Source organism: Adiantum capillus-veneris, chromosome 22 (genome assembly GCF_014529385.1).
Source record: "Adiantum capillus-veneris isolate H3 chromosome 22, ASM1452938v2, whole genome shotgun sequence".
Taxonomy (NCBI): Eukaryota; Viridiplantae; Streptophyta; class Polypodiopsida; order Polypodiales; family Pteridaceae; genus Adiantum; species Adiantum capillus-veneris.
In genome coordinates, this window is record NC_140952.1 from 14,430,636 (window position 1) to 14,457,324 (window position 26,689).

Here is a 26,689-nt window from a genome sequence, read left to right on the forward strand (position 1 = left end):
CCCTATTTCAATGCACAACGCCTACATAAAATGAGCATGTCAAGATTTGGCGTTATCCTACGTACACACAACCGTCTCCAACTTTCCGCCATATACTTGCAAAACTCTCTTCGTTTTGGACAAGAGGCATTAAAAAAAAAAAAAAAACCATAAGTGCATGAAAATGGATTAGATAGGCAAAATGTTACACAGAGTGGAGCTCAGAAGGCATTGCCTACGCCTAGCAGCTGGGAATCAATGAATGCACCAAGCCAAAAAACCTGTATACTTTAAGCAGATTTTCTCTTTTAGCAATGTGTAACATCAGCTGCGAGTAGCTTGCCCACCACTTTCGAATGAGCCGCCATTATATAATTGGGCAGGCATCCCCAAAACCAAATGGCGATGTGTAACCATCCTTAGAAAATGAATCTTCTCTGAATTCAACATGCAGCTCTCATTCTTCTGATGGAATGAACTTTTTGAAATAAAATTCCTTCAAAATTTGAAATGCGTAGTGGCACATTCTGTTGTGCCTCTTTCCAGCTCAGCGGCAAACCCCCCGAGAACTCAGAAAACCTGTCCTGCATAATACACCCCCCGGCCCCCTCTCTCTCACGCACGCACGCACACGTCCATGATGTTGTTCTTGTTCGTCATCTCTCTCCGTTTTTGACAGAGATCCGTTTTTCTTCTCGTAGTCGTAGTCTGGATCTCTGTGTGCGCGCGTGTTGGATCTCTCTCTCTCTCTCTCTCTCTCTCTCTCTCTCTCTCTCTCTCTCTCTCTGCTTATCGAGAGAGAGGAGAGACCTCAAGGAGATGCGCCGCGCAAGCAGCAGCAGAGGTGGTGATGAGGCGGAGTACGACTACCTCTTCAAGGTGGTTCTCATAGGAGACTCTGGTGTTGGCAAATCGAATCTGCTCTCTCGTTTCACACGCAATGAGTTTCATCTCGAGTCCAAGTCCACCATTGGGGTCGAGTTTGCTACTCGCACCATCCAGGCATGTTCCTTCTGTTGTTGTTGCTGTTCATATGTATGTGTGTGTGTGTGTGTGTGTGTGTGTGTGCGCGCGCGCGAGAGAGAGTGTGTGTTGTTGTTACTGAGAGAGAGAGAGAGAGAGAGAGAGAGAGAGAGAGAGAGAGAGAGAGAGAGAGATCTGGATGCATTGTATATGTAGTGTCAGTTGTTGTATTTTTTTTTTTCAGAAATCAATAATTTTTGGAAGCTTACCAAATGTTCAGGAACTTGAGAAGGCCAAATCCTGTATACAGAAGTAATGATGACAGAATTGCCAGCATGCAAAATATTTGAAATTGCATCTCTACAGACTAGTCTTCGGATCAATATGGATATAGAATCTATAGAATTCGAAAGGTGTGCCCACCACAAATTTTGCTTATTCAGGATGCACAGGCATGGCCATCAGAGGGAAGCTTTGCCACTGTTAACATTTCAGATAATTATCTTTAGCATTCATAGGTTCCATTGCACCGACTAATCATCCCAATTCACTCTTTAAAATACCATCAACCTAATAGCCATACTGATATTGTTCTTTAATGCCCCAAATTTGAGTCATCTCTAGTGGTTCATAATGGATGGATTATTATTGTGTGCAAAGGCTGTGGCTTTTGTAAATAGTTTGAGTCCTGATCTGCACAATACCCTCAACCTTTGAGTTGACAATCTTTGGTCTGTTCATAAAGCCCACACCCAGAAAGTAGTTCGCATGTGTGAGTTAATGATTTTGCTATGGTTGTGTACTTATTATTGTACCCACATCTTCAAAGCAAGTTTGGTGCTCCTCCATGGAAAGAAGGGCACATGTTGTTGAGGGGATGTCACGTTCTTCTAAAAAATTGAAGACGTATTTTATTTGGGTAGAAGTAGAAACTGGAGGAATGCTATGCTGATCATCTTTCAAACTGGATAGAATAAGTAAGTCAAGGGGATGAATTTGTAGTTACACAGGAAGGGACGGATTTCAGAATGAGATTATATTGAGAACAAGAGCGAGACAAGTACACATAAACTAAGTAAACATATATGATCCATGAATTATTATTTAAAAGAGAGAACATCTCAACGCTACACAAAACATAATGCTTTTTTCTGGGAGTCCCAAAGTTTCTACACAAAATCTGGGGACCGGGAGATTCAACTCCTATTCCACTTGGAGGTGTTTTTTGGTTAGATGGTTGTGGAACCTCCACTTGCACAACCTCTACCAGATCCGCTACTTTCTCTGCCTCCGTCGTCACCCTTTTAGAATTGGTATAACTATGGTTACTTTCCATATTAGCCACCGTAGGTGGCCCCTCCTGAACTGACGACTTTTAAGGATGATGGGTCCACTATTAAGTTCTTCACATTCTTTAGTGTTAGAGATAGGGTAAAAACTCTTCAATTCCTAAAACAGTTTGACAACATCTATTCTCTCAGCAATTACAAAGAAGGATCAAGTCAAATAAGATTCCAAACACATCCAAACAAGTTTAATAAAGATTAAACAAGTCCAGACAAATTCAAACTTAAGGCTGACTACCATGAGACTATAGTTGCACTTGCCTTCATAGGTGAATTTTGGGATTCATCTAGGTATAAGTCCAAACAAATTCAAACAAGTCCAAAGAGTATTCAACCAATCATCGATGACCAAGACAATCCTGTTACCTTGTCACAAATTGTTGATGTGTCAGGGTTAGGACTCCTTGAGCCTAACCCTAGCCAACTTATAGATTGTGGCTGAGGGGCATAAACCCTAAGAGAAGCAGCAGAAGAACTAGAACCAAAAGAAATCCCAACTTATGAAGTTTGGCCGAGTGGCCCTAATAATAATTAGGTTAGGATTTTTAATCTTAACCCCCAATCAACTTACAGATCCTTGGATGAGGGACCTAAATAATAAAATAAGACAGGACACATACAAACTTTATTGCGTGGAGATGATGATGTAGCAGCCTGCTGTACGAAAACCCGAGATTTGCACGGACTGCTGATGACGTGGCAACAATGTACGGACAACCCTATGGGCGCTTGCTTTTGGGACAAGATGCTTTTAGAACTCGTGCTTTCATGTACATGCTTTGGATTGTCAAGTGTAGCGGATTGCACTGGTGAAGATCTAGTTCTACAATTCCACAATCCTTTACTTCTTTCCTTGTGTTAGTGATTCCTTTGAGCTTGAGTGATGGTTCCTTTTACCTTTCCATGAGAGAGGGAATGAGAGAGTGCGGTAGAGATGTGTAGAGGGAGAGAGAGAGAGAGGAGAATGACACCCGATGGGGTCCCACCAACCCTCTCAAGGCCCCCCCACACCGTTGCCGATGTGGTATTTGCTTTTGCTTGCTTAAATGGAATGTACACACATGCAATACCTCAAGTGCAAACTCTACTGACTCGAATGATGACTGTTGCTGTGGCAACTCCTCAAGACGAGGCACCTCTGGGTCTGATTTGAGGCACCTTTGGATCCTTCTCGATGTGGAATTGTGGATGCCCACCAAGGGGTAAGTCTAGGGCTGATTTGCGCTCCCGATGTGAGAGGAATGAAGGGCTGAAATCTGGCTGTAAAAATGCAGATCTGTGGCGTAAAATACACGTAAAGCAGGGCTGAAAACGCAGATCTGGATGACGGGTTGATGGACAACAATGGAGCACTCAATGACGGTGCAGAAATGGCCGAGAGGAGGCTCAATGGGCTACCGAAGTACCGGACGCAATGGGAAGACTTGCGAGGCCAAATCCGAGACATAGCACTTTAAAATGTCTGGGACTGTGGAGGTAGCGATTTCGCTTTGTCCTTCTGTCTGAGAATGATAAGCCGAAGAAAAATTCAGCTTAGTTCCTAGGTTCGAAAAAAGTGCTCGCCAGAAATTACTCGTCATTCGTGGGTCGCGATCATTGATACTCCTTGTAGGCATGCCATGATGCTTAAAATCTGGCCAAAAAGATCTTGGTCATGTGATCAACTTCAATGGTCTTTCTTACTGGAATGAAATGAGCTTGCTTACTGAATTTGTCTATGATAGTCCAGATTGCATCATTTCCATTTGGAAAATCCATTGTAAAATCCATGGCAATATTTTCCCAGGGTACTTGAGGTATCGGTAGGGGCTGAAGCAAATCGGGAGTCTTATGGCGATTATACTTAGCTTGTTGGCATGGTACACATTCTCTGACATATTTGTTTATGTCAGCTCGAAGTGTTGGCCAATATAAATATCTTTCTAAGGCCTGGGTCGTGGACATTATGCCTTTGTGTCCTACATAAGGAGAAGCATGTGCTTCATCCATCACCTTTGTTCTAAGTGGACTTGCCACACAAAGAGCTTGATGAAAATAAAAGTAACCATTTTTAATAGAGTAGGGAAGGATTTCAGTACTAGTTTGTAGCTGTTGCCATATTTCACTGAAATCAGAGTCGTGAAGGTATATCTCGGGTAGAGATTCCAACTCTTGATGATGTATACTGGTTATAGCAGTTACTGTTAGAGTTTATATTCCTGTTCGGTGGTAGCTCCGGTATCTCCCAGGAGCAGATCAGGGAGTGTGGGCTATGTCGGGTCGTGTCTAGCCATGTTTAGCTTGGGTTTTTGTCTCTGTTCCATGGCCCTTAGGCTCCTGCCATAGTTACAGGGGGGAGGGGACGGGACCTAGGGGCGGAGGATGGCCGAAACCGGGACGGGGATAGGCTTGGACGTCTGGGAACGAACGAAAGGGCTCATGCCAGGTAGGAACTGTTGCTAATTGGACTATTTTCTTATTTTTAATGATTAATCTCTTTTTGAGGATATTTTATTGTGTGCACTAAGAACTGTTAAAAGATTGTAGCTACAGGAACTGCCATCAAGAACGGACAACTTTGATGTGTCATTTGATGGGTGACGGTAAACATCGCAAAGGAGTTTCCGTAAGTTCGGTGGAAAGGGCCGGGTTACGAGTGCCCCTGATGCGTCACATGATGGGTGACGGGTGCATCAGTAAGGGGGCATCCTGTAGGCTAAGGAGGAAATCCGAACTGAGTAAGAAAATACGCGTAAGAACGCAAGCACAAGAATAAAGATGGGTTCAATGAAGCTTTTTACGAAAAGCAGGAACAGTCGCGGGAGGACATATGTTTTCCCGCGAGGAGTCTGTGTTTGCATTGCATCTGTGTCGTGTCCTACACCCGAGGACGCCTGGAATGTGTCCGTGTAGCATTGTTTTCATTAACTAAGTGAGTTTTTAAAGTTTGAACAGGTTCACACTTTGTTTTATTAAAGTGGCCGGTCACTTTTAAGTGACCAGGCCTTTATTAATAAAATAAAGCAAGTCCCTCAAAAAAGGCAGCGCTAAAAAGCTACGCAGGGGGGGGGGGGGGGGGGGGGGGGGGGCTGAATTTGCGAACTTTCTCTCTCCTCTCTCTAGGAGCGCTTGGCTCTGCTTTTTGGGCCTCTATTCCCGCCGAGTGCCAGACCCTATAAAAGGGTAAGCCAGCGTTCCAGTTTTCAGCAAGCCGGAAGCAGCAGAGAGTGCTAGCGCTGAGATTCTGGAGTAGAGGCTGGTGACGGAACTTGCAAGTGTTCGCGTGACGACTGAGTACGGAGGTCGATTCTCCGAGCAAGGAGCGATAGGTATAAGGTGTTGATACGCATTGAGAATTGTTGTTTTGTGTGGTTTGTTTTGCAAGAATCTCCCGTCTTACGGGAAGGCCCTTCACGGGAAGTACGGCTTTACGCCTAAGTCCCTTACGGGAAAGTACGACTTCGCGCCTAAGTCCCTTATGGGAAGGAACGGCCTTGGGTCCAAGCCCTTTACGGGAAAGCACGACCTTCGGGTCTAAGACTACAGAACGGAGGGGTTTCCTCGGGTTCTCGTGCTTGTATAAGAATTCTCCCTGAATAAAAGAATACTCTTAACGGGGGGGGGGGGGGGGGGGGAGGACCAGCCCATCTTCTGGTCCCCAATACTGTGTCGATCTTCTCCCTTCTCTCACCTTTTGCAAAGTATTTTATTTTTCAGATTTCTAAGTGCTCGTGTACGCTCCCGTTTTGTGACAGTGGTATCAGAGCTCGGACTCCTCTCTTTCTCTGCAAAGAAGGACGGTTCCGGGAAGAACGGGAAGAACCATGTCGAGCCAAGGGAGAAGCGTTGAAGAGGAGCTTCAACAAGTGCTTGCAAGCTCAGCTTGCGGAGTTGCAACAAATCTTACTGTTGCCAGACGTCCAAAATCTTTTGGGCGGAATGAAGAAAACGAATGGAACCGATGCAGCGAGGCATGAAGACAACACTGTTGGCGTGAGACCACAAGAGGAAAGAGAAGAAGAACGTGCCGAGGTGCACAAAGGATCTTCGGATCGGAATGAACGGCCTACTCCAAGGAAAGGCCAGGAAAAAGCGCTCTCTTTACTAACGAGAGCAAGGACATCTCTATCTCATCTCCATCTTACTCTCCTGATTATACTTCTACTTCTCGATCATCTCGTCAGAAGAAGGAAGCCGCTACTACTGCCACTACCCTACATCAACCTAAAGATAAGCCTCGATTCAAGAAGCATGGTCGCAAGTCTCAACATCGCATGAGAGTCTTCAAATCGGGCGACAAGGACATCAAGTTCGAAACCTACAACGGACGGAGAGACATCTCCAAAGCACTGTCCTTCATCAGACAGTTTGAAGTCGCCTTTACCAATGGGCACTTCACAGAAAGATCCAAATTACGCCATGTGGGGATGCACCTCAAGGAAACGGCAAGTAATTGGTGGTTAGCCAAGATTCTGGAAGGTTCACAGGCCAGAACTTGGTAGAGCTTCAAATCTGAATTTTATGAACAATTTCTTCCACCTGACTTCGAGCAGGACATACGGAAGGAATGGGACTGGCTTGCCCAGAAGGAACATGAAAGAGTAACGACTTATGTGGACAAGTATTGGTCGGTTCTTCTGAAGGTCACTCCCTTCATGAAGATTGCCGACGAAGAAAAGAAAAGAAAGTTCGAAGCGGGTCTCCAACCGCAGCTTCGAAAGAGTATGAAGGTGTATCCGCATGATACTCTTCAAAGGATGATGGAGTCAGCAATCATTGCTGAGGATTTGCACTCAACTGGGACGTCCAGAAAAATGAAGCATAGCACTTACCGTGCAAGACAAAGAGGGGTCTACGATGACCATGGGGGCCAAGGAAGAAAACGTCCTCCATCTAGGGACGATAATCATTCTAAGAAGCCAGAGGGCACTGGCAAGTGAACTAAGTATCTTTCTCCTACTCAACTTCAAACTTTCAGAGAGGAAGGAAGATGCTTCTACTGAGGTGAGAAAGGACATATGAAACCGGATTGCCCGCTAAAGCAGCAACGACAAGAACAAGCCTCTACGAGGCAAGAGAAAGCAAGGAAGGAACCCGCACCGTCAAGCTCGAACTCAATTCCAGATGTTCAAGGAAACACAGAAACGGAGAAAGGGAAGCGTCAACTTCTGAAGGGCTGGGGGTCTTTGAACAACCAGCGAGTACTGATTCTTTATGATCCAGGATCCACGGATAACTTCATCTCCCTGGATATTGCGGAACGATTGTGCCTCACACCGGCTCAGCTTGGCACACCAGTTACATCCGGATCCGGATCGGCATTCGAGGGGTTGACAACCAATGCAACTCCCGTGCAAGGACAGAGCAATCTTCGGATCGGCGAGTACAAGGACCGCGAATCATTTTTGATGGCACCCATCGAGGGATGTGATATCATCTTGGGTATGCCATGGCACTTCCACATGACACCTATTCCCGATTATGTGGAAAAGACCCTCACTTTTGATCATGGGGGTAAGAAAATAAAGATTCAAGCTGATGCAGGAGATTGGCAGTTCCCAATTGTAAGCCATATCTCCATTAAGAAAGAAATGAAGAAGTGTGTTTCTGCTTACTTGAGTTTTGCACGTGAAAAGGATAAAACTAGTAGGGACTCTCTCTCTAGTCGGAAATTAAGCGTCTTCAATTTATTGAAAAGTACAAGGATTGTTTACAAACACTCCCTGATGAACTCCCTCCGGTACGCCCGGAAGATCACCGCATAGATCTCATACCGGGTAGCTCGCCTCCCAATCAACCCCCTTATCAGGTAAGTCTTGCTCAGCAAGAGGAAATTTTGAAGCAAGTCAACGAGCTTCTAGAGAAAGGGTTAGTACGGCCAAGTGCTTCACCCTACTGCTCTCCAGTTCTACTGGTGCAGAAGAAAGATGACACGTTTCGAATGTGCATAGACTACAGGTCTTTAAACAGGATCACGATCAAGAATCGCTTTCCGATTCCTCGTATTGATGATATACTTGATAAGTTGCAGGGTGCAAGTGTCTTTAGTCGCATAGACTTAAAGAGTGGGTATCATCAAATACGGATCGCCCCTGAGCATGTCCATAAGACTGCTTTCTGCACAACCTTTGGACTATATGAATTTTTGGTAATGCCTTTCGGCTTGATCAATGCTCCTGCGACGTTCAATCGCATGATGGACCGCATTTTCAGCCCGTATCGAGCTTTTACGGGAGTATTCTTTGACGACATACTCATCTTCTCTAAGTCAGAAGAGGAACATCGGAAGCACTTGGACTTAGTGTTTCAAGAATTGCGAAAGCATGAGTTGCATGTGAATGCAAAGAAGAGCGAGTTCTTTCTCTCAGAGATACACTATCTCGGCCATATAGTCTCTCACAATCAAGTGAGTATGGATCCTGCCAAGATCCGAGTGGTAGAAGATTGGCCTATTCCCACTACGGTACATGATGTACGTAGCTTTCTGGGATTATGTTCATATTATCGAAGGTTTGTTTGGGATTTGCTCATGTAGCAGGACCACTTCATGATTTGACAAAGAAGAAGATTCCTTTCAGATGGGGATCGAGACAACAAGGAGCTTTTGATCGGCTCAAGTACTTGCTAAGCCATGGACCTATTTTGATAGTGCTTGACTTAAGAAAACCATTTGAGGTTCACTGCGATGCTTCAGGCGATTGCATCGGAGAAGTGTTAAACCAAGAAGGCCATGCAGTGGCATACGAAAGCAGACGGCTTAAGGATGTAGAGTTGCATGCATCAATCTACGAAAAGGAACTCTCGGCTGTGATTCACGCCTTATCCAACTGGAAGTACTATCTTCTAGGAGCGGATTTTGTGATCAAGATTGATCACCAGAGTTTGCGGTATTTTCTTACGCAAAGGAAACTATCTGAGAAGCAGTTGAGATGGGCAAACTTTTTGTCTATGTTTCACTTCCAGATCCTTCACACGGCTGGGAGTAAGAATGTGGTCGCAGACGCATTGTCTAGGCGGCCAAGGGTGAACGCTATCCCTTCGGTGTATCACCAAGAATTAGAAGCACTACCAGATTTGTATCCGAATGACCCAGATTTCTCCACCATTTGGGGAAAGCTACATCGTGGAGAGAATGAGTTTCCCTATTCCATTGGGGACGGTTATCTCTACCACCATCAGGCCATATGTGTGGCGGAACCATTAAGAAAGAAGATCATGGATGAAGCACATGCTTCGCCTTATGCGGGACATCAGGGTATTCTCCCTACGACCTTAGCAATGGAAAGATATTTCTTTTGGCCTAACCTTAAAGCTGACATTGATAAGTATGTCAGGGAATGTTTGGTTTGCCAAACATTGATAAGTATGCCAGGGAATGTTTGGTTTGCCAAAAAGTGAAGTATGATAGGCATAAGACGCCTGGGTTGCTACAACCTTTGCCTGTGCCTAATGAACCTTGGGAAAGTATTGCCATGGACTTCATCATGGACCTCCCTAGAACTCAGACTGGAAATGACGCAATCTGGACCATTGTGGACAGGTTTAGCAAGCAAGCACACTTTATACCAGTCAAGAAAACGATCAAAGCAGATCATATGGCTAGGGTCTTTCTAGCACAGATCTTTAAGCATCATGGAATGCCTAAGTCTATTGTGAGTGATCGAGATCCTCACATGACAAGAAATTTTTGGCGTGCCTTGATGGATAATCTTGGTACGAAACTGGATTTTTCATCTGCCTACCATCCTCAAATGGACGGGCAAAGTGAGATAGCCAATTCCACAGTATTGGATATGTTAAAAGCTTATGTGTCAGACCGGCAATTTGATTGGGAGAAAGATTTGCCTCTTGTTGAGTATGCGTATAACAATACCATACACTCATCGACGGGGAAAGCACCTTTTGAAATTCTCTATGGTAAGCCTTTGCTTCCACCGATCCTTTTAACTAAGGATAAGATCTTTGCAGCAGATGAATTTGTCCAGGATTTGGACACAGCCTACGGGCAAGTTAGGAGAGCTATTCTAAGCTCTCAGGAAAAGCATAAGAAAGCTGCAGACAAGCACAAGAGGAATCTCGACTTAACAGTCGGACAGTTAGTCTTACTCAAGTTTGAGAAGGCAAGACTTAAGAAACAAGCGTCTCATAAGGGGAAGGTGGTAAAACTTTCTACCCGTTATTATGGGCCGTTTAAGATCACTGAGCGAGTAAATGATGTCACGTTCCGATTAGCGCTACCGCCTAATTGGAAGATCCATAATGCTTTCCATGTCAGTTTACTCTGGCCGTATGTGGGACCGCCTCCAAGCCAGCCTAGTGCTGAGGAACCTCCTGAGGTTGAGGAAACAGAAGAAATACTCCAACCGGAGCAGATAGTAAGTCATCAGGAGCGGTCTCTCAAATCCGGAAAGATAACACGGAAGTATTTGGTTAAGTTTAAGAACTATTCGAATCTAGATGCTCAGTGGATGACGCAGGAGGAATTAGCAGCTTATCCCGAGATACTGGAGGTATATGTCCAAGCACTACAGTTGAGGTCAACTGTTTAGAAGCCAGAGGGATGTTGCTAATTGGACTATTTTCTTATTTTTAATGATTAATCTCTTTTTGAGGATATTTTATTGTGTGCACTAAGAACTGTTAAAAGATTGTAGCTACAGGAACTGCCATCAAGAACGGACAACTCTGATGTGTCATTTGATGGGTGACGGTAAACATCGCAAAGGAGTTTCCGTAAGTTCGGTGGAAAGGGCCGGGTTACGAGTGCCCCTGATGCGTCACATGATGGGTGACGGGTGCATCAGTAAGGGGGCATCCTGTAGGCTAAGGAGGAAATCCGAACTGAGTAAGAAAATACGCGTAAGAACGCAAGCACAAGAATAAAGATGGGTTCAATGAAGCTTTTTACGAAAAGCAGGAACAGTCGCGGGAGGACATATGTTTTCCCGCGAGGAGTCTGTGTCTGCATTGCATCTGTGTCGTGTCCTACACCCGAGGACGCCTGGAATGTGTCCGTGTAGCATTGTTTTCATTAACTAAGTGAGTTTTTAAAGTTTGAACAGGTTCACACTTTGTTTTATTAAAGTGGCCGGTCACTTTTAAGTGACCAGGCCTTTATTAATAAAATAAAGCAAGTCCCTCAAAAAAGGCAGCGCTAAAAAGCTACGCAGGGGGGGGGGGGGGGGGGGGGGGCTGAATTTGCGAACTTTCTCTCTCCTCTCTCTAGGAGCGCTTGGCTCTGCTTTTTGGGCCTCTATTCCCGCCGAGTGCCAGACCCTATAAAAGGGTAAGCCAGCGTTCCAGTTTTCAGCAAGCCGGAAGCAGCAGAGAGTGCTAGCGCTGAGATTCTGGAGTAGAGGCTGGTGACGGAACTTGCAAGTGTTCGCGTGACGACTGAGTACGGAGGTCGATTCTCCGAGCAAGGAGCGATAGGTATAAGGTGTTGATACGCATTGAGAATTGTTGTTTTGTGTGGTTTGTTTTGCAAGAATCTCCCGTCTTACGGGAAGGCCCTTCACGGGAAGTACGGCTTTACGCCTAAGTCCCTTACGGGAAAGTACGACTTCGCGCCTAAGTCCCTTATGGGAAGGAACGGCCTTGGGTCCAAGCCCTTTACGGGAAAGCACGACCTTCGGGTCTAAGACTACAGAACGGAGGGGTTTCCTCGGGTTCTCGTGCTTGTATAAGAATTCTCCCTGAATAAAAGAATACTCTTAACGGGGGGGGGGGGGGGGGGGAGGACCAGCCCATCTTCTGGTCCCCAATACTGTGTCGATCTTCTCCCTTCTCTCACCTTTTGCAAAGTATTTTATTTTTCAGATTTCTAAGTGCTCGTGTACGCTCCCGTTTTGTGACAGGAACGCACGCAGGCATCCCGGGGACAGACGGGAACGCCCGATAGTCAACGGATATTTCACTCCATCTCTTTGTTCATCAACATGGCATGCACAGTCTTTTAGGAAGACAAGATTTTTTCCCATCACTTTATATGGATTAGGTATGTTCATGGTTTTGTGTTGGAAATGGTTTCAGGAATTTTCAGCCATGGAGATTCTTGAAGAAGAAAGAAGCATGACTATCGACGTAGTTGAAGCATTGAAGGAGCCACAGAAGACTTTGTGTCGCTTTCGGCGCGGCCCAAAGAAGCAAGCGTTGCAGACCTTTATGAAGTTCAAGTACCGCACGACCCACACATCTAAGTGGGCCAGCGAAGAGTCACTTCTAGGATTCTGGATGCTATTTGTCACGTGACACATCCAACCATATGTGTCCGTGGACAAGCTACAGCATGATCAGGGTTCAGTCAGTCCAGTCAGTCTAGATTTAGAAGTGATCTGGCACTTTTGTGAGTCTATTCGTAGACCGTGCATGCCCAGTCACTTAGTGTAGATGCATATCCTCTGGTTGCACACAACATGATCATCAGTATTCCCATCAGATTCCATCAGGGGAATTTTCCAGTGCATTTAGCCTATTTTACCTATTTTTGGCATTTTTCACTTATTAATTTAAGTAACTTTCAAACAAAAGTAGGTAAGGCAAATTGGGTAAGAAAATATATAAGCAAACCAAAGTTAGCACTAAATGGCAAAAGAGGCTACAGGAGCCAAGCTCAGCAGGCATCTTCTCAACAAGACCTTGGTGGACTTCCTCCAAGAAGGAGGAGGATTCAACCTAGCGTTTTTCCATCAGGAGGACCTAGCGTTTTCTCTAGCAAGTGCTATCGCCAGCAAGTCACAACACCTAGCGTTTTCCATCAGGAGGACCCTCGCCTATGCACAGTCAGCCCTAGCGTTGCCAACCCTGATCGCCCTCTACTTGGCTAGCGTTTTTCAGCCTTGACAACTTTCAGCAATGCAGCGTTTTCAGCTATGAAGAGTCAGCAAGATTCAGCCCCTAAAGGTAGCAGATTCAGCCCATGAAGAAGTAGCAGATTCAGTCCCAGCAAGACCTCAGTTTTCATCCATTAAACTGCAGAATTTCAGCGACAAAGAACCACAGTAACAGCCCCAAAAATCAGCGTTTTTGGACCCGCAGCAGATTTCAGCCCTTAGGTCGACTTCGTCATCCCCATCGTCATCGTCGACATAGCCTAGACTTGCATCAGTCACTTGCATTCGTTTGTACCGGATTGTGCAATCATAAGTAGACCACTCTCGCCGACGAGAGTGGGGCCTTCGGAGGAGGGTTTTACAACGTCTCTCGTGTGGTATCTCTCTTCTCTCTCTATCTCTCAGTCTCATACACTTGCACGCCCAGTGTCCATTCACTTGGTTTGTGATTATAGCATATCTCTTATTAAGAACGGAAGGCTCTACCTTCCATAAGAACAAAAGGAACCTTGAGCACAATTCGGAGCACTCATCTTGAGCAAAGCGCAAACATTCATTCCGCTGCACCTTACACTATTGGCGATCTCCCTCGACGCCATACAGTTCGGTACCAGTACCTCACTTTGAAAAGGAGGGGATGTCACGTGACACATCCAACCCTATGTGTCTGTGGACAAGCTATAGCACGACAAGGGTTCAGTTCAGTTAAGCCAGTCTAGAATAGAAAGTGATCTGGTACTTTTGTGAGTGTTCGCAAACCGTGCATGTCCAGACACTTAGATTAGATGCATATCCTCTGGTTGCACACAGCATGATCATCAACATTACCATCAGAATCCATTAGGGGAATTTTCCAGTGCATTAAACCTATTTTTCCTATTTTTGACATTTTTTACTAAGTGACTTTTGTTGGAAAGTAGATAGGGCAATTTTGCTAAGTTTGTATATAAGCAAACCAAAGCTAGCACTTTTTGGCAGAAGAGGAAGCAGGAGCACCTTGCTCAACAGGTAACTTATCAGCAAGACCAACCCCAACGACAACTTTGGCGTTTTCTCTCACCAGAAGGCCTGCGTTTTTGCACCAGATCAGCTTTGGCGTTTTTGCATTGCAGAGCAGCCTCGGTGACCCCAAGACAGCAGATTCCCTAGCGTTAGCAGTTGCACCAGCATACCATAGCAGATTTCACAAGACAACAGAATTCAGCCCTAGCGTTTTTGGTTTGCAGCACAACCTCAGCGTTTTTGCAGATCATGGCGACAGAATCAGCCATAGGACCAACGTTTTCAGTTTTCAGCCTTTAGCACTCGCAGAACAAGTCCTGAACCTCGTAGATCTCACCTTCCCGCAGTAGTTCCTCGCCACACGGTGGGATCCATCGAAGTTTGCAGTTTCAGCCCGGAAAACGCAGATTTCAGCATCTGCGTTTTCAGCGCGTCGTCGTCGCATCGTCGCCATTGACATCGTCACCGACACAGAGTTAGAATTCAGCAGATAAAGATTTGCAGATTTCAGCCTTAGCATTTTCAGATTTCAGCCCGCCGTCTTGTTGTCATCGACATCGTCGGCAAGTCCAAGCATTGTAGAGATTTGTGCAATCATAAGTAGACCGCTCTCGCCATAGAGAGTGGGGCCCTTGGAGGAGGGTTTGACAACATTTTGGTGTTGTATTCTCTTCTCTCTCTCTCTCTCTCTCTCTCAATCTCATATACTTTCTTGCACAGTGTCCATTCACTTTGTGTGTCCATTGCACTCTCTCATTAAGAACGGAAGGCTCTCCCTTCCATAAGAATAAAAGGAATCTTGAGCATAGTTCGGAGCACTCATCTTGAGCAAATTTCAAACATTCATTCCGCTGCACCTTACACAAGCAAGAAGGTTAAGGTGTCATCTCAAGAAGAAAAGTCACTTGAGGAGGATGCAAGTCCACCCAACAAATAGGGACACATGATCTTTGAGACCAACTCACGCTTACAAATAAGCTTGTGGAATTGTAACGGGTATCCATGGAATGCGGGAATTGGCATTGATGAGCTTACCAATGACTCCAATGTGATACTTCTTGTCGAAGCATGGGAGCATGATGTGCAACGAGTTCCTGGATTTGACAAATACGATGTGCATTCTTTGATGTGGGCCAAAAAGCAAAGCAACGTAGAGGCCAAGGAGCGTAGCATGTATGACCAAAAAGGGTTTGAAAGATGTTTCCATTGTCAAAGAAGATAAGTATAAACGCTACTTATGGCTAAAAATTAGTCCACCAAATAGTCAAGTCATGTTTGTGGCTGGTTGCTACATTCCTCACTATGACTCCAACTTTTATGCTCGCTTGATATGGATAGAGATGAGCCCTTTGTTAAACTAGAGGAAGACATTGCTCATTACAAGGACCAGGGTGAAGTCATTGTCTTTGGAGACATGAATGCTCGTACAAATACGTTACAACACGACACACAACAAGTCGACATGCCGCATTTCTCAAGAACAATGGATGACTCATACATGTATATTCGAAGTTCTAATGATGCAAAAGAACTAGATCACTATGGAAAGTCACTTCTACAGACGTGCAATAGTACCGGAATGCACATTGCAAATGGTGTATCTCTATGGCAAGGCACCAATGACTTTACATGTAAAAAGCACAATGGTGATAGCGTGATTGACTATATGTTATTTTTGGAAGCCACTCTAGAATGCATACAAAGCTTTACACTTGGTGAATGGAATCCGGAATCGGATCATAGGATGTTATGTATTGACCTCAAGTGTGGTAAAAGACCCGAGCATGTAGCCTCCAATCATGATGTGAATCATTTGTACCTACGTCTAGACTTCAAACGAGCACTTATATATGTTGATATGGTGGACCAAATGTTAAGCATGCCAGAACATCAAGAGAGCTCAACATAAGAATGCAAGTGGAAAGTTTGCAAAGAAGTAATTTGCCTTGTGCGAAGGAATGATTTTCGGTGAAACACGTCTTGCAAAAGGTCTAAGAAGGGTAGCACTAAGAAGAAATGGTTTGACATGGAATGTAGTCGAGCCCGAAAACACTTGCTAAGGTTGGATGTAAGCAAAGACAAGGAAGTTTACTTGGAACGTTCACACACATACAAAGCTTTTGTTCAAAAAAAGAGGAGAAGGTGGGAAGTCAAAAAACAACTTCTATTAACGCAAAAGAAAGCACATGCATGTGGCAAGTTTTGGCAAAATCTAAAAGGCAAGCGTGTTGAGAGCTTTGGTGACTTGACTCTTGAGGATATATATGCGCATTGCAAGAACCTCTATGAGCAACCTAATATTGATAAAATGGAGTGTTGTAGCCATAGTTACCCGGAACGCTGAACGGGAACGGCGACAGGATTCCCCGCGGAACGGGGGAACGATGAGGGGTCCGGAACGGAACGACGCGGAACGGGAGGCATAAAAACACCCAAATAATGTAATTTTAAGCTCTGTGTGATTGAATAATAGTAGTGTTAGAGTCCTTTGACTCTAATACTCACAAAAAACTTGATTTGAAGACCATTCAACCTTACTATGGCCAATGTGTGTCGTAGAGACTTGAGAGCTTGAGGGGAGAGGGACGCAGAGAGAGAGAGAGAGAGAGAGAGAGAGAGAGAGAGAGAGAGAGAGAGAGAGAGAGAGAGAGAGAGAGAGAAAGAGCTTAAAAGTGGGAGACTCTACTCTTGAGAGAGCTTGAGAGAGAGGGGGAGAGGGAGAGAGCCTTGTCGACTCTATAGTTTAGAGTCTAGACTAACGAGGCTAGAGCTTGAGAGTCAAGACTTGAGAGTCAAGAGGGTAGAGCTTGAGCTTTGACCCTTGAAAGCTTGTGTGCACAGTGAAAGTAAGGGGTGGTGGGAAGGGCATTTAAGAAGGAGGAGCCTCACAAGATAAAGCTCAACAATCTGAAAATCTGCCATTCCTAACCGTTCTGGGCCGTTCGAGTACCAAATCCCCCTGCGGAACGTCCGGGCCGTTCTTGGCCATGAAAACCCTCCGGAACGCCGTTCCGGCGTTTCCAGCCCACAAGGGGGGCGTTCCCTGGTAACTCTGGTTGTAGCTCCCTTCCGTTTATGTCTCCCTTCTTTACCATTGAAGATGTATGCTGCGCGCTTGAGAAACTTGCTACTTGCAAGGCAGGGGACCTTCAAGGTGTCAAGGCTGAAATGATTAAATGGACAAGCAAGAAAACACGCTATTGGATACGCGATAATGGAGATGAAGATAAGTGAATGGGTTGAAAAGAACGGCAAACGTGCGCTTGGCCAAGCAGGTTTTCGAAAGCATCATAGCACTATTGATCACCTTGTCACTCTTCGAGTTCTTATGGAAGCGTCTCGATTGAAACGAAAAAAGTTGTAGTGTTGCTTTGTAGATTTCAAGAAAGCTTTTGACATGGTACCGCGAGGAAATCTTTGGATATGTATGCAAAGCCTTCAAGTGCTGAGAGAATTTATGCATGCAGTCTTTCGCATCTACCAAGTGATATGTCGACTACGTATGGGAGATGGAATTTCAAAATTTTTTGCAAGTACCATTGGTGTCAAACAAGAATGTTCACTTTCCTGAACCCTCTTTGGGCTACTCATTGATGAATTGGAATGCATGGTTCTTGATTTTATGCAACAAGAAGGCATAGAAGAGGTTAAGATCGGAAATGCGGTGATCATGCTTTTGCTTTATGCCGATGATGTAGTGCTCTTGGCACGTACCTTAGAAGACGCACAAAAGCTTATGAGTGTCTTGGAACGCTTTTGTCTACATAGCGAGCTGATCGTGAATGGATCCAAAACCAAGGTTATGCTTGTAAAGACCCTCAATGACGAAAATCCATGCATTGTATACAACAATGAGCAACTTGAAGTGGTAGATAGCTTCAAGTACCTTGGCCTTGAGGTTCCATCCAATCATAAATGGAAGGATTATGCAATGCGTCGCTTGGAAGCTGGAAAGAGGGCTTATTATGCATTTGAGAACATGTGCAATGTTGGAGAGATCAAGTGTTGGGCTCTCAAAAAGTACCTCTTTGACACATTGGTGACACCGATGCTTCTTTATGGAATGGAGGTGTGGGGTGGTAGCATCGGGAAGTCTACTTGGAAAGAGTTTGAGAATGTCCAAAAGCGTTTTCTGACCAACTTTCTTCAAGTCAAGACACAAACTTGAGTCTTGATCGTTTCTAATTGAGGTCTTGGGCATGCAAAGTGTAACAAACTTGGACACTCCAAGTCAAGAATCGACCGCGACAACACCAAATAACTACCTCAAAACAGTTCACAGTTCACAATAGATTTACACTGGCCTGGCGGAGTTCCGTGCCTAGAGATATTGGTCCCAAAGACTGGTGCCCCTTTCGGTATTTCTTTTTGTATTAATCTGAGTACAAAGTACAAGAGTGGTTGGGTCTCACTCTCAGACTCTGGGTCCAGATGCTCTACCGAGTCGGAGCCCAAACCACTTATTTATTTGTTTACAATGGATGCCAAAAGCAGAGTCCCAAAAGCTTAAAATTAAAAGCCTAAAAATAAAGCAAAGGCTCTTTCTCTCACAAGCTCTCTTGAACCAATAAAAAATAAAGCAAAAGCTTCTCTCTCTCTCTCTCTCTCTCTCTCTCTCTCTCTCTCTCTCTCCCATCCTTTGGTAGGAAAAGCAGTAACCAAAAAACTGTCAACAAAGCAAATCTGCTGCAGATAATCCACCTCCGCAATTTCCGCCGCAATCTGCGGGCGTCTGTACTGCTGCCACGTGTCATGCCCTAAATAAGGGTTAGGGTTTTTGACAGCATTTAGGGTTTTTGCAGATTAGGGTTTCAGAATTTAGGGTTTTTGCAAATTAGGGTTTTTGGTAGAAATTAGGGTTTCAGAATTAGGGTTTCTATGGCAGCCACGTCATCACTTTGTGACATATCCTCCTCTTGAAAGCAGCGAAGTTGAGATCACATATTGTCAAGTTTGGTTCTTTGCTCTTTGTAGGTTTGTAGTAGTATTCATTTTTCGATTTCGTATTTAGCTTACCTGAGGACTTAAAGAATGTGTTCCGTTAGAAGTTGTTGTGTGAAGTTTGATTTTTAGGATTAAGTTTTTAAGATGTCTTATCCTTTTTTGCTTAAAGTTGAGTACCTGTTTTAAGCCAAGTAAGTTGCGTCAACTTATTTTACACATACCTTTTCTAAAAACATTTTTAAGTTAATAATGTTTTGTTTTATTTAGTTTTGTTTCGTAGCAAACAAAGTGATTTAGTTTGTTTGGTTTTGTTTTTCTTTTCTTTTCTTGGTCCCTTGCTTTTATAGTTTTATGAGTGCTTTATTCCCTCTTATAATTCGTGAGTTGAGACTATTCTGAACTTATGAAGGTATATATTGTAATCGCTCTCGATTATGCCTGCACACAGAGGCCGTAAACCGTCTTAGCAGACACTGATTGTTAGTACCTATGTGCTAGGAACACACATCTAATACATGTACCAATCGACAATCACATCACACGACATTACAGGACATCACATGACATTCAACATTCATTCGGATCTTAGACAATGATTTATCAGCAATGTAGCTAGCAATCGCATTTAGATCCAGTCGGGACCTCATCGATGCCTGATTGACTAACCCCTATTGCAACCATGTCTATTCGAGATCAAGTAGACCAAAATGCTGCAGTCATTTCGTCTATCAGTTCCTGCACTTAAAAAGAAGTCGAGAACAAATCAGTTTCATATTCAGGAATTCCATTTCATAAAGTAGAATACTGTCAGCTCTCAGTATCCCTGAAGCTCAAAGAGACACGAGTGACTGTAGTATCAAAATCGAGTCTTGTGCATCCCACTGCACTAGATCTCTGGCCAAGCTGAATTCTGGGTTCCATTTGGAGTAGACTATGCTAAACCAAAAGCTTCGAGGTAAAGTTTCACAATCTAAGGAGTATCTGCTAGGTCCTCCTCCTCCAACCACTTCGCATCCAATGCAGGATAGTTCTTGAACTTAACCAAGAATTGCCTTCGGACTTTACCTTTATTCTTCGTATCCTTATGTGCCAAAATCTGTTCAGGAACAAGGATGTTCTCGTTTTCTTCCACTTCGGATTGCTCATCAGGCTCCCCATCATCAGGCACATCACCTTTAAAAGGTTTTAAAAGACTCACATGGAATGCATTGTGAAGCCTCCAAGTGTCAGGCAGTTTCAGTTGGAAGGAGACATCATTGATCTTTCCAGAGATCTGGAAAGGTCCGTAGTATCGCATACTAAGCTTTGGAAAAAGCCTCTCCTTTCCCTTCTTCTTTCTCAGGCGTGCCTTCTCAAAACCTAAGAGCACCCAATCATCCTCCTTCAATTTCAAATCGTGACAATGGCGATCCGCTGCCTTTTTCTGTCGTTCTTGAGATTTTTGCAAAGCCTCGCGGACCTTGGCAAAAGCCGTGTCTAAGTCGCGCGTATACTCATCAGCTTCAAAAATCTTATCTTTCGTGCTTAGGAAGGGTGGAACCTTCGCAGCACCTTCAACAATCTCAAATGGCGCCTTCCCCGTCGAAGAGTGTATCGTGTTATTGTAGGCAAATTCCACCAAAGGTAGGTACTTTTCCCATTGAGTCTTCTGATCCGAGATACAAGACTTCAATAAATCTAAAACCACTGAATTGGCAATCTCAGATTGCCCGTCAGTCTGCGGGTGGAACGATGACAAGAACTGCAACCGCGTGCCAATGTTCTCCCAAATTGCCTTCCAAAACAAACTCGTAAATTTGGGGTCGCTGTCAGAGACAATCGTCTCAGGCATGCCATGTAATCTGAAGATCTGGGCCACAAACAATCTCGCTAAGTGATCCGGCTTAACTGTTTTCTTTACTGGAATGAAATGAGCCTGCTTGCTAAATCTGTCAATAACAGTTCAAATACCATCGTGACCACTCTGTGTTCTCGGGAGATAAAAAATGAAATCCATTGCAATACTTTCCTAGGGGCGAGTGGGTATGGGTAAAGGCTATAACAATCCCTGTGCTTTATGCCCGTCAAACTTGACCTTCTAGCATACCAAGCAACTGCGCACAAACTCGTCCACATCCTTCTTGAGTCTCGACCAAAAGAAGTATCTCTCTACCCCTTTCATGGTGATGGCAATGCTGCGGTGACCCGTAAAAGGTGGACAGGGGCATTCAGTCATAACCTTTTTTCTCAAAGGTTGTGTAACGCACATCATGGGTTTTCTCATCAAGTAGTCATCCCGAATGGAATATCCCGCTATTGTCTCCCCATCCCGTATCCATGTGAAAATGTTTGCAAAATCTGTATCTGTGGCATAGTGGTCGACCATATCCTCGAAGCTCCTATGATGTATCACGGAAATAGCCAGAACCAATGGCTTCCGAGACAAAGCATCTGCCACCACATTCTTTTGTCCTTGCACATGGACAATCTGGAAGTGAAACTGTGACAAGATGTTCGCCCACGTCATCTGCTTTTCCGAAAGCTGCTTCTGTGAGAAGAAGTAGCGCAAACTCTGATGGTCTATAAGGACAGTAAAATCCGCTCCGAATAGGTAGTGCCGCCACTGAGTAAGAGCATGGATAACCGCCAAAAGCTCTTTCTCATAAATCTGTGCTGTCATTTCCGGCCTTGAGAACAATCGGCTCGCGTAAGCAATGACATGGCCTTTTTGCATTAAGACCGCACCCAGACTACGACCACAAGCATCACAATATACTTCAAGAGACTTCTGCAAGTTTGGCAGAGTCAAAACTGGTCCCGTAGTCAATATTTCTTTCTGTCACTTCTGTGGGTCCCCACGAGAAAGGGACTACTTTCTGTGTCAAGATATGCAAAGGTGAAGTAACCTCTACAAACTTTCGAATGAACCGCTTGTAGTACGAACACAGTCCCAAGAAGCTTCTAACTTCATGGACATTCTTCAAATCGGGTCAATCATCACGGATAGTCTCTATCTTGGCCGGATCTATTTGCACTCCCGCTGCTGAGACAATGTGTCCCAAAAAGTGTATCTCTGGTAGGAAAAATTCACTTTTCTTTGCATTAATCATTAACTTGTGATCTCGAAATGCTTGAAAGACATGAAGCAGATGATCTCTATGTTTTGCCTCATCCTTGGAGAAAAAAATGATATCGTCAAAGAAAGTGCCAACAAATAGCCTGCACTCTCGAAAAATCCTGTCCATCATCCGGTTAAATGTCGCAGGAGCATTGGTTAAGCCAAAAGGCATCACCAAAAACTCAAATAACCCAAAAGTCGTCCAAAAGGTTGCTGTCTTGTAGACGTCTCCTGGCGCGATTCTAATTTGATGATATCCACTCTTCAAATCAATCCTGCTAAAGCACGAGGTAATCTGTCGAGTATATCATCGATCCTAGGAATCGGAAATCCGTTCTTGATGGTGATTTTGTTGAGAGCTCTATAATCGATGCACATTCTCAAGATCCGTCTTTTTTCAAAACCAACGGGGAAGTACTAGGCTGGACAAGACCCTTTTCCAAGAGGTCTTTCACTTAGTTCATAATCTCTTCATTCTGTGCTTGGCTCACACGATAAGGTGGCCGGTTCGGTGGTGTGCTTCCAGGTATCAGAGGACGAGCAGGTGGTAACTTGCTTGGTAGGCCCTTTGAGAAGCAATTGGGGTGAGAATCGAGAAAATCTTGGCGTTCTTTATCAAGTTTAGACATATTTGTCCTATCCTTATCACTCAATTCTTTCATAAAGATTGAGTAAACAAACAGACCGGATTTCATTAATTTAGAAATGGCCGAAGCCAATACAATAGGGATAGACTCGCCCTTCAGTTTAATGTCAAGTACAATGGTTCTACCCTTCTCTGTAGTCAATGTCGCTTTCCTCGCCCGATAATCGACCACGGCGTTGTTCTTGTGGTACCAGGGAATTCCCAAGAGAACATCACAACCTTACAAAGGCATTATGTAAAAGTCCTCATGCCCCAAATACCCCTAACAATGCAACCGAAGTTTGCCAATGATAGGTGTAATGGCTACGTCCTTGCCGGGTGCCGCTAGAACAGCCTCTGCAAGTGGTCCCATCTGATCGGGAGTGATCTCGAGCCGTGCCACCAATTCCGGTGAAATGAAGTTGGCCTTGGCTCCTCCATCAAAGAAGATCAGGGCCTCTTGGTCTTTCACTTTGCCCCAAGCTCGACAAAGTTCTGTACTCTCGTCCATGGTGTTGGGATCGGTACCCACACAATCTAGAACCAGTCCTGTTTTCATCTTGCCTTTTCTTCCACGTTCCTTAGCAGCTCTCGAACTCTCAGGCCTTTCGTCGTCCTTTTCATTCTGTTCTTTCTGTGCCTTTTTATGGCACTTTGCAGAGATATGTCCATGTTTCCCGCATCCAAAGCACTTCCCCTCTCTGATGAAGCGAGCTCTCTCCTAAGGAGTAAGCTTAGGTCGTGCATCCTTCTTTTCTGGGTTGCTCTTTCTCTTTTTACTTTCATTCGCTGAAGTCTGCTCGGCTCGTTGTGATATGACCTCATCGGTGGGGTAGGTCTGACTGCCAGAGTGAATGGCAAAATCCCGTTTATCCCGTTTCGCATGACTCATCAACTTCTGAATAGAAGCTGACTTCTATTCCAAGCAGTGATCTCGGATCTCTGTAGGTAGACCCAAGGTAAACCGCTCAATCTATTCTCTGAACGAAATCTTCTTGAATGAAGAGGTGGGTAGAAAAGAGCTCTAGAATCTCTCGCAATAAACGTCCACTGTATCTCTCTTGGTCATCCGAAGATGGTTCCAAGCAGCTCGTATATCGCGTTCATACTCTTGAGTTAGCCAAGAAGAAATAAAAAGCTTCTTAAATTTCAACCATTTAACTGGCGTAGTCTTGTTTAAAAGAAGCGTGGGCCACCAAGTTCGAGCGTTCCCCTTAAAATAAGAGGCAGCTCTCCGAATCTTGGAGTGCTTTGAGTAGCGTCCTCCTGCGAAAGCAATGTCAAACTGCTGTATAAAAGACAAAGCCTTCGAAGCATCTTTATATCCTGAAAACCTGTCAAATTTAATTGACTGTCTACCTTTCTTAAACTCTCAGACTTTCTTGCTTTTATCTTCCAGAAAGTCATACTGGTTGGCTTTATAAAAATTCTTCTTGTTTGCATAAAAGTTGCCTTCGTCAGTGTCTGAACTGTCTGTACACAAGTCCTCTGTAGAACTGTCACTCACTGGGCGAGATTTAGACCTCTTTGTCTTTTTCTTGCCCTTTCCGAAGCGTTGTTTCTTGCATCGCTTTTTACCTTTTCTGTCTTCTTTGCTCGAGTTAGAAGAGCTAGAGGAACTGTCAGAAGAAGAAGAAGAAGAAGAAGAAGAAGAAAAAGAAGAAGTGGGTACTCCTTCAAATCGAACACGCTTCTTCTGTTTCTTTGCCTTATCAAATGTCGACCGACGACCCAAATATCCCGGGAAGTCAATGCCTTTCTTCTGCTTTTTGCCGTGCTTTTTCGCTTTGTTATGCGAGTCAAAAAGTTGAGCAATCCGTGCATCAACCACCTCTTCTAATTCCTTCTCTGAATATTTCTTGTGAGCAGAAGGTTTCTTGAGAGCGGGTCGGTGGTGGTGTTGTGGTTTTCTGCCACTGCTCGTGCACTTCCTGAAAGGAAGTCTCGCTCATATATTTTGCAAATTTTGGGTCCTTTGCAAAAGTGAGCATCATCTTTGTTGCATCGCCAATCAATTGACGACGCTCCATCTCTCGTCGCTCCGCTTGAGTAGGCCGAGGCGGGCAATACTCTCTACCGGAATTTTCGTTGTGATCCCTTCGCGCATCCCCGGATGCAGAGGGAGTCGATTGATCCTTGCGTGAAGCCATAGGTGTCGCGGAAAAAAAATTTGGGATCGGATTTCCCGTAGAAGAGAAATCGGCCGTGCTCTGATATCACTGTAACAAACTTGGACACTCCAAATCAAGAATCGACCGCGACAACACCAAATAACCACCTCAAAACAGTTCACAGTTCACAATAGATTTACACTGGCCTGACGGAGTTCCGTGCATAGAGATATTGGCCCCAAAGATTGGCGCCCCTTTCGGTATTTCGTTTTGTATTAATCTGAGTTCAAAGTAGAAGAGTGGTTGGGTCTCACTCTCAGACTCTGTGTCCAGATGCTCTGCCGAGTGGAAGCCCAAACCACTTATTTATTTGTTTACAAGGGATGCCAAAAGCAGAGCCCCAAAAGCGCTTAAAATTAAAAGCCTAAAAATAAAGCAAAGGCTCTTTCTCTCACAAGCTCTCTTGAGCCAATAAAGAATAAAGCAAAAGCTTCCCTCTCTCTCTCTCTCTCTCTCTCTCTCTCTGTCTCTCTCTCATCCTTCGCGTAGGAAAAGCAATATCCAAAAAACTATCAACAAAGCAAATCTGCCGCAGAGAATCCAACTCCGCAATTTCCGCTGCAATCTGCGGGCGTTCGTACTGCTGCCACATGTCATGCCCAAAATTAGGGTTAGGGTTTCTGGCAGCATTTGGGGTTTCTGCAGATTAGGGTTTCAGAATTTAGGGTTTTTGCAAATTAGGGTTTCTAGCAGAAATTAGGGTTCTCTGGTAGCCACGTCATCACTTTGTGACACAAAGGGTTGTGGAGTACATGCTTAAGACACAACGTAGCCCTTTGCCTAGAATCGCATATAAAGCAAGTCAAAAGGTCCAAAAGATATGCAAGAGCAAAATACTAAGTTCGGGGTGGATGCTTGACATCAAGAAATGGTTTGGAAGATGGGATGCATGTCACTTGGTCAAGGATGCGTTGATCGACTCCCAACTTAATGAGGCCGCCTTACAACGCCAATTATCACGGTTTGGGAGAAATCCAGAGGTTCTTGCTTCAGCCATTACACCACACACATTGTGCCAAACTACAGATCTCTCTTCTTCTCCGAACGAGGTAACCGAACCCATCCCTACATCCTTGAGCCCATCCCGTTGAGTGCGATCCGCACCATTGCCTCCATTCGTCTTAGCTCCAATTCTCTACGCTACGAGACATGACGTTGGGACACTAGGAAGGAGTCTCATCGACTTGCACTTTATGCCCTCGTCAAGTGCGCCAGAGTGAGTACCACAGACTACTTGAGTGCGCCAGAGTGAGTACCACAGATTTTTCTACTTGAGTGCTCAGCTTTTGACCACATTAGGTCCTTTTCCCCATATATTCAGCCATGAGCTCTCCTTGCATACCTTCCTCTCCCAAGCATGATTTGGACTCTCTATTGTGACGCCCATTTCAGCCATTTTTGAGCATCGAGAGCACTTATGACCTCCACTCACACTACGTGACATGTTCATTTGGTCCCATAGGTCATATTTGACCTCCGAGGACGATAATAGAACTCTCTCTCTCTCTCTCTCAATTGCTTTGCTTTATATCTACATTCTCTGTGTGCTGAAATTGTGGTTTTTCAAGGCTAAAAATTACTATTTTGCTCTCTCGCACCACTTGTGCAATAGTACAACTGGTTACATTTGCGTTGACACGTGGCAGGCTGTATAGACGTCTGTGGCAGTTTTTGGTGTGAGCTTTTGAAGGCCTAGCTTTTTGGTTTCATGAAAGGCAATTGGGGCTCCCAATTTAGGGCTCCCCTTGTAA

General features: G+C 44.6%; 1 protein-coding gene across 1 annotated transcript in view; it reads left to right on the forward strand.

Moving 5' to 3' along the window:
- Nucleotides 1-516: 516 nt before the first annotated feature.
- The window catches only part of LOC147428940 (ras-related protein RABA2b-like), a 29,016-nt gene continuing 2,843 nt past the window's right edge, over nucleotides 517-26,689 (forward strand). The window contains exon 1 of the mRNA XM_086495793.1: nucleotides 517-981. Within this exon, the coding sequence (XP_086351919.1) occupies nucleotides 799-981 (183 nt within the window). The 5' untranslated portion in view covers nucleotides 517-798. The remainder of the gene's footprint in view (nucleotides 982-26,689) is intronic.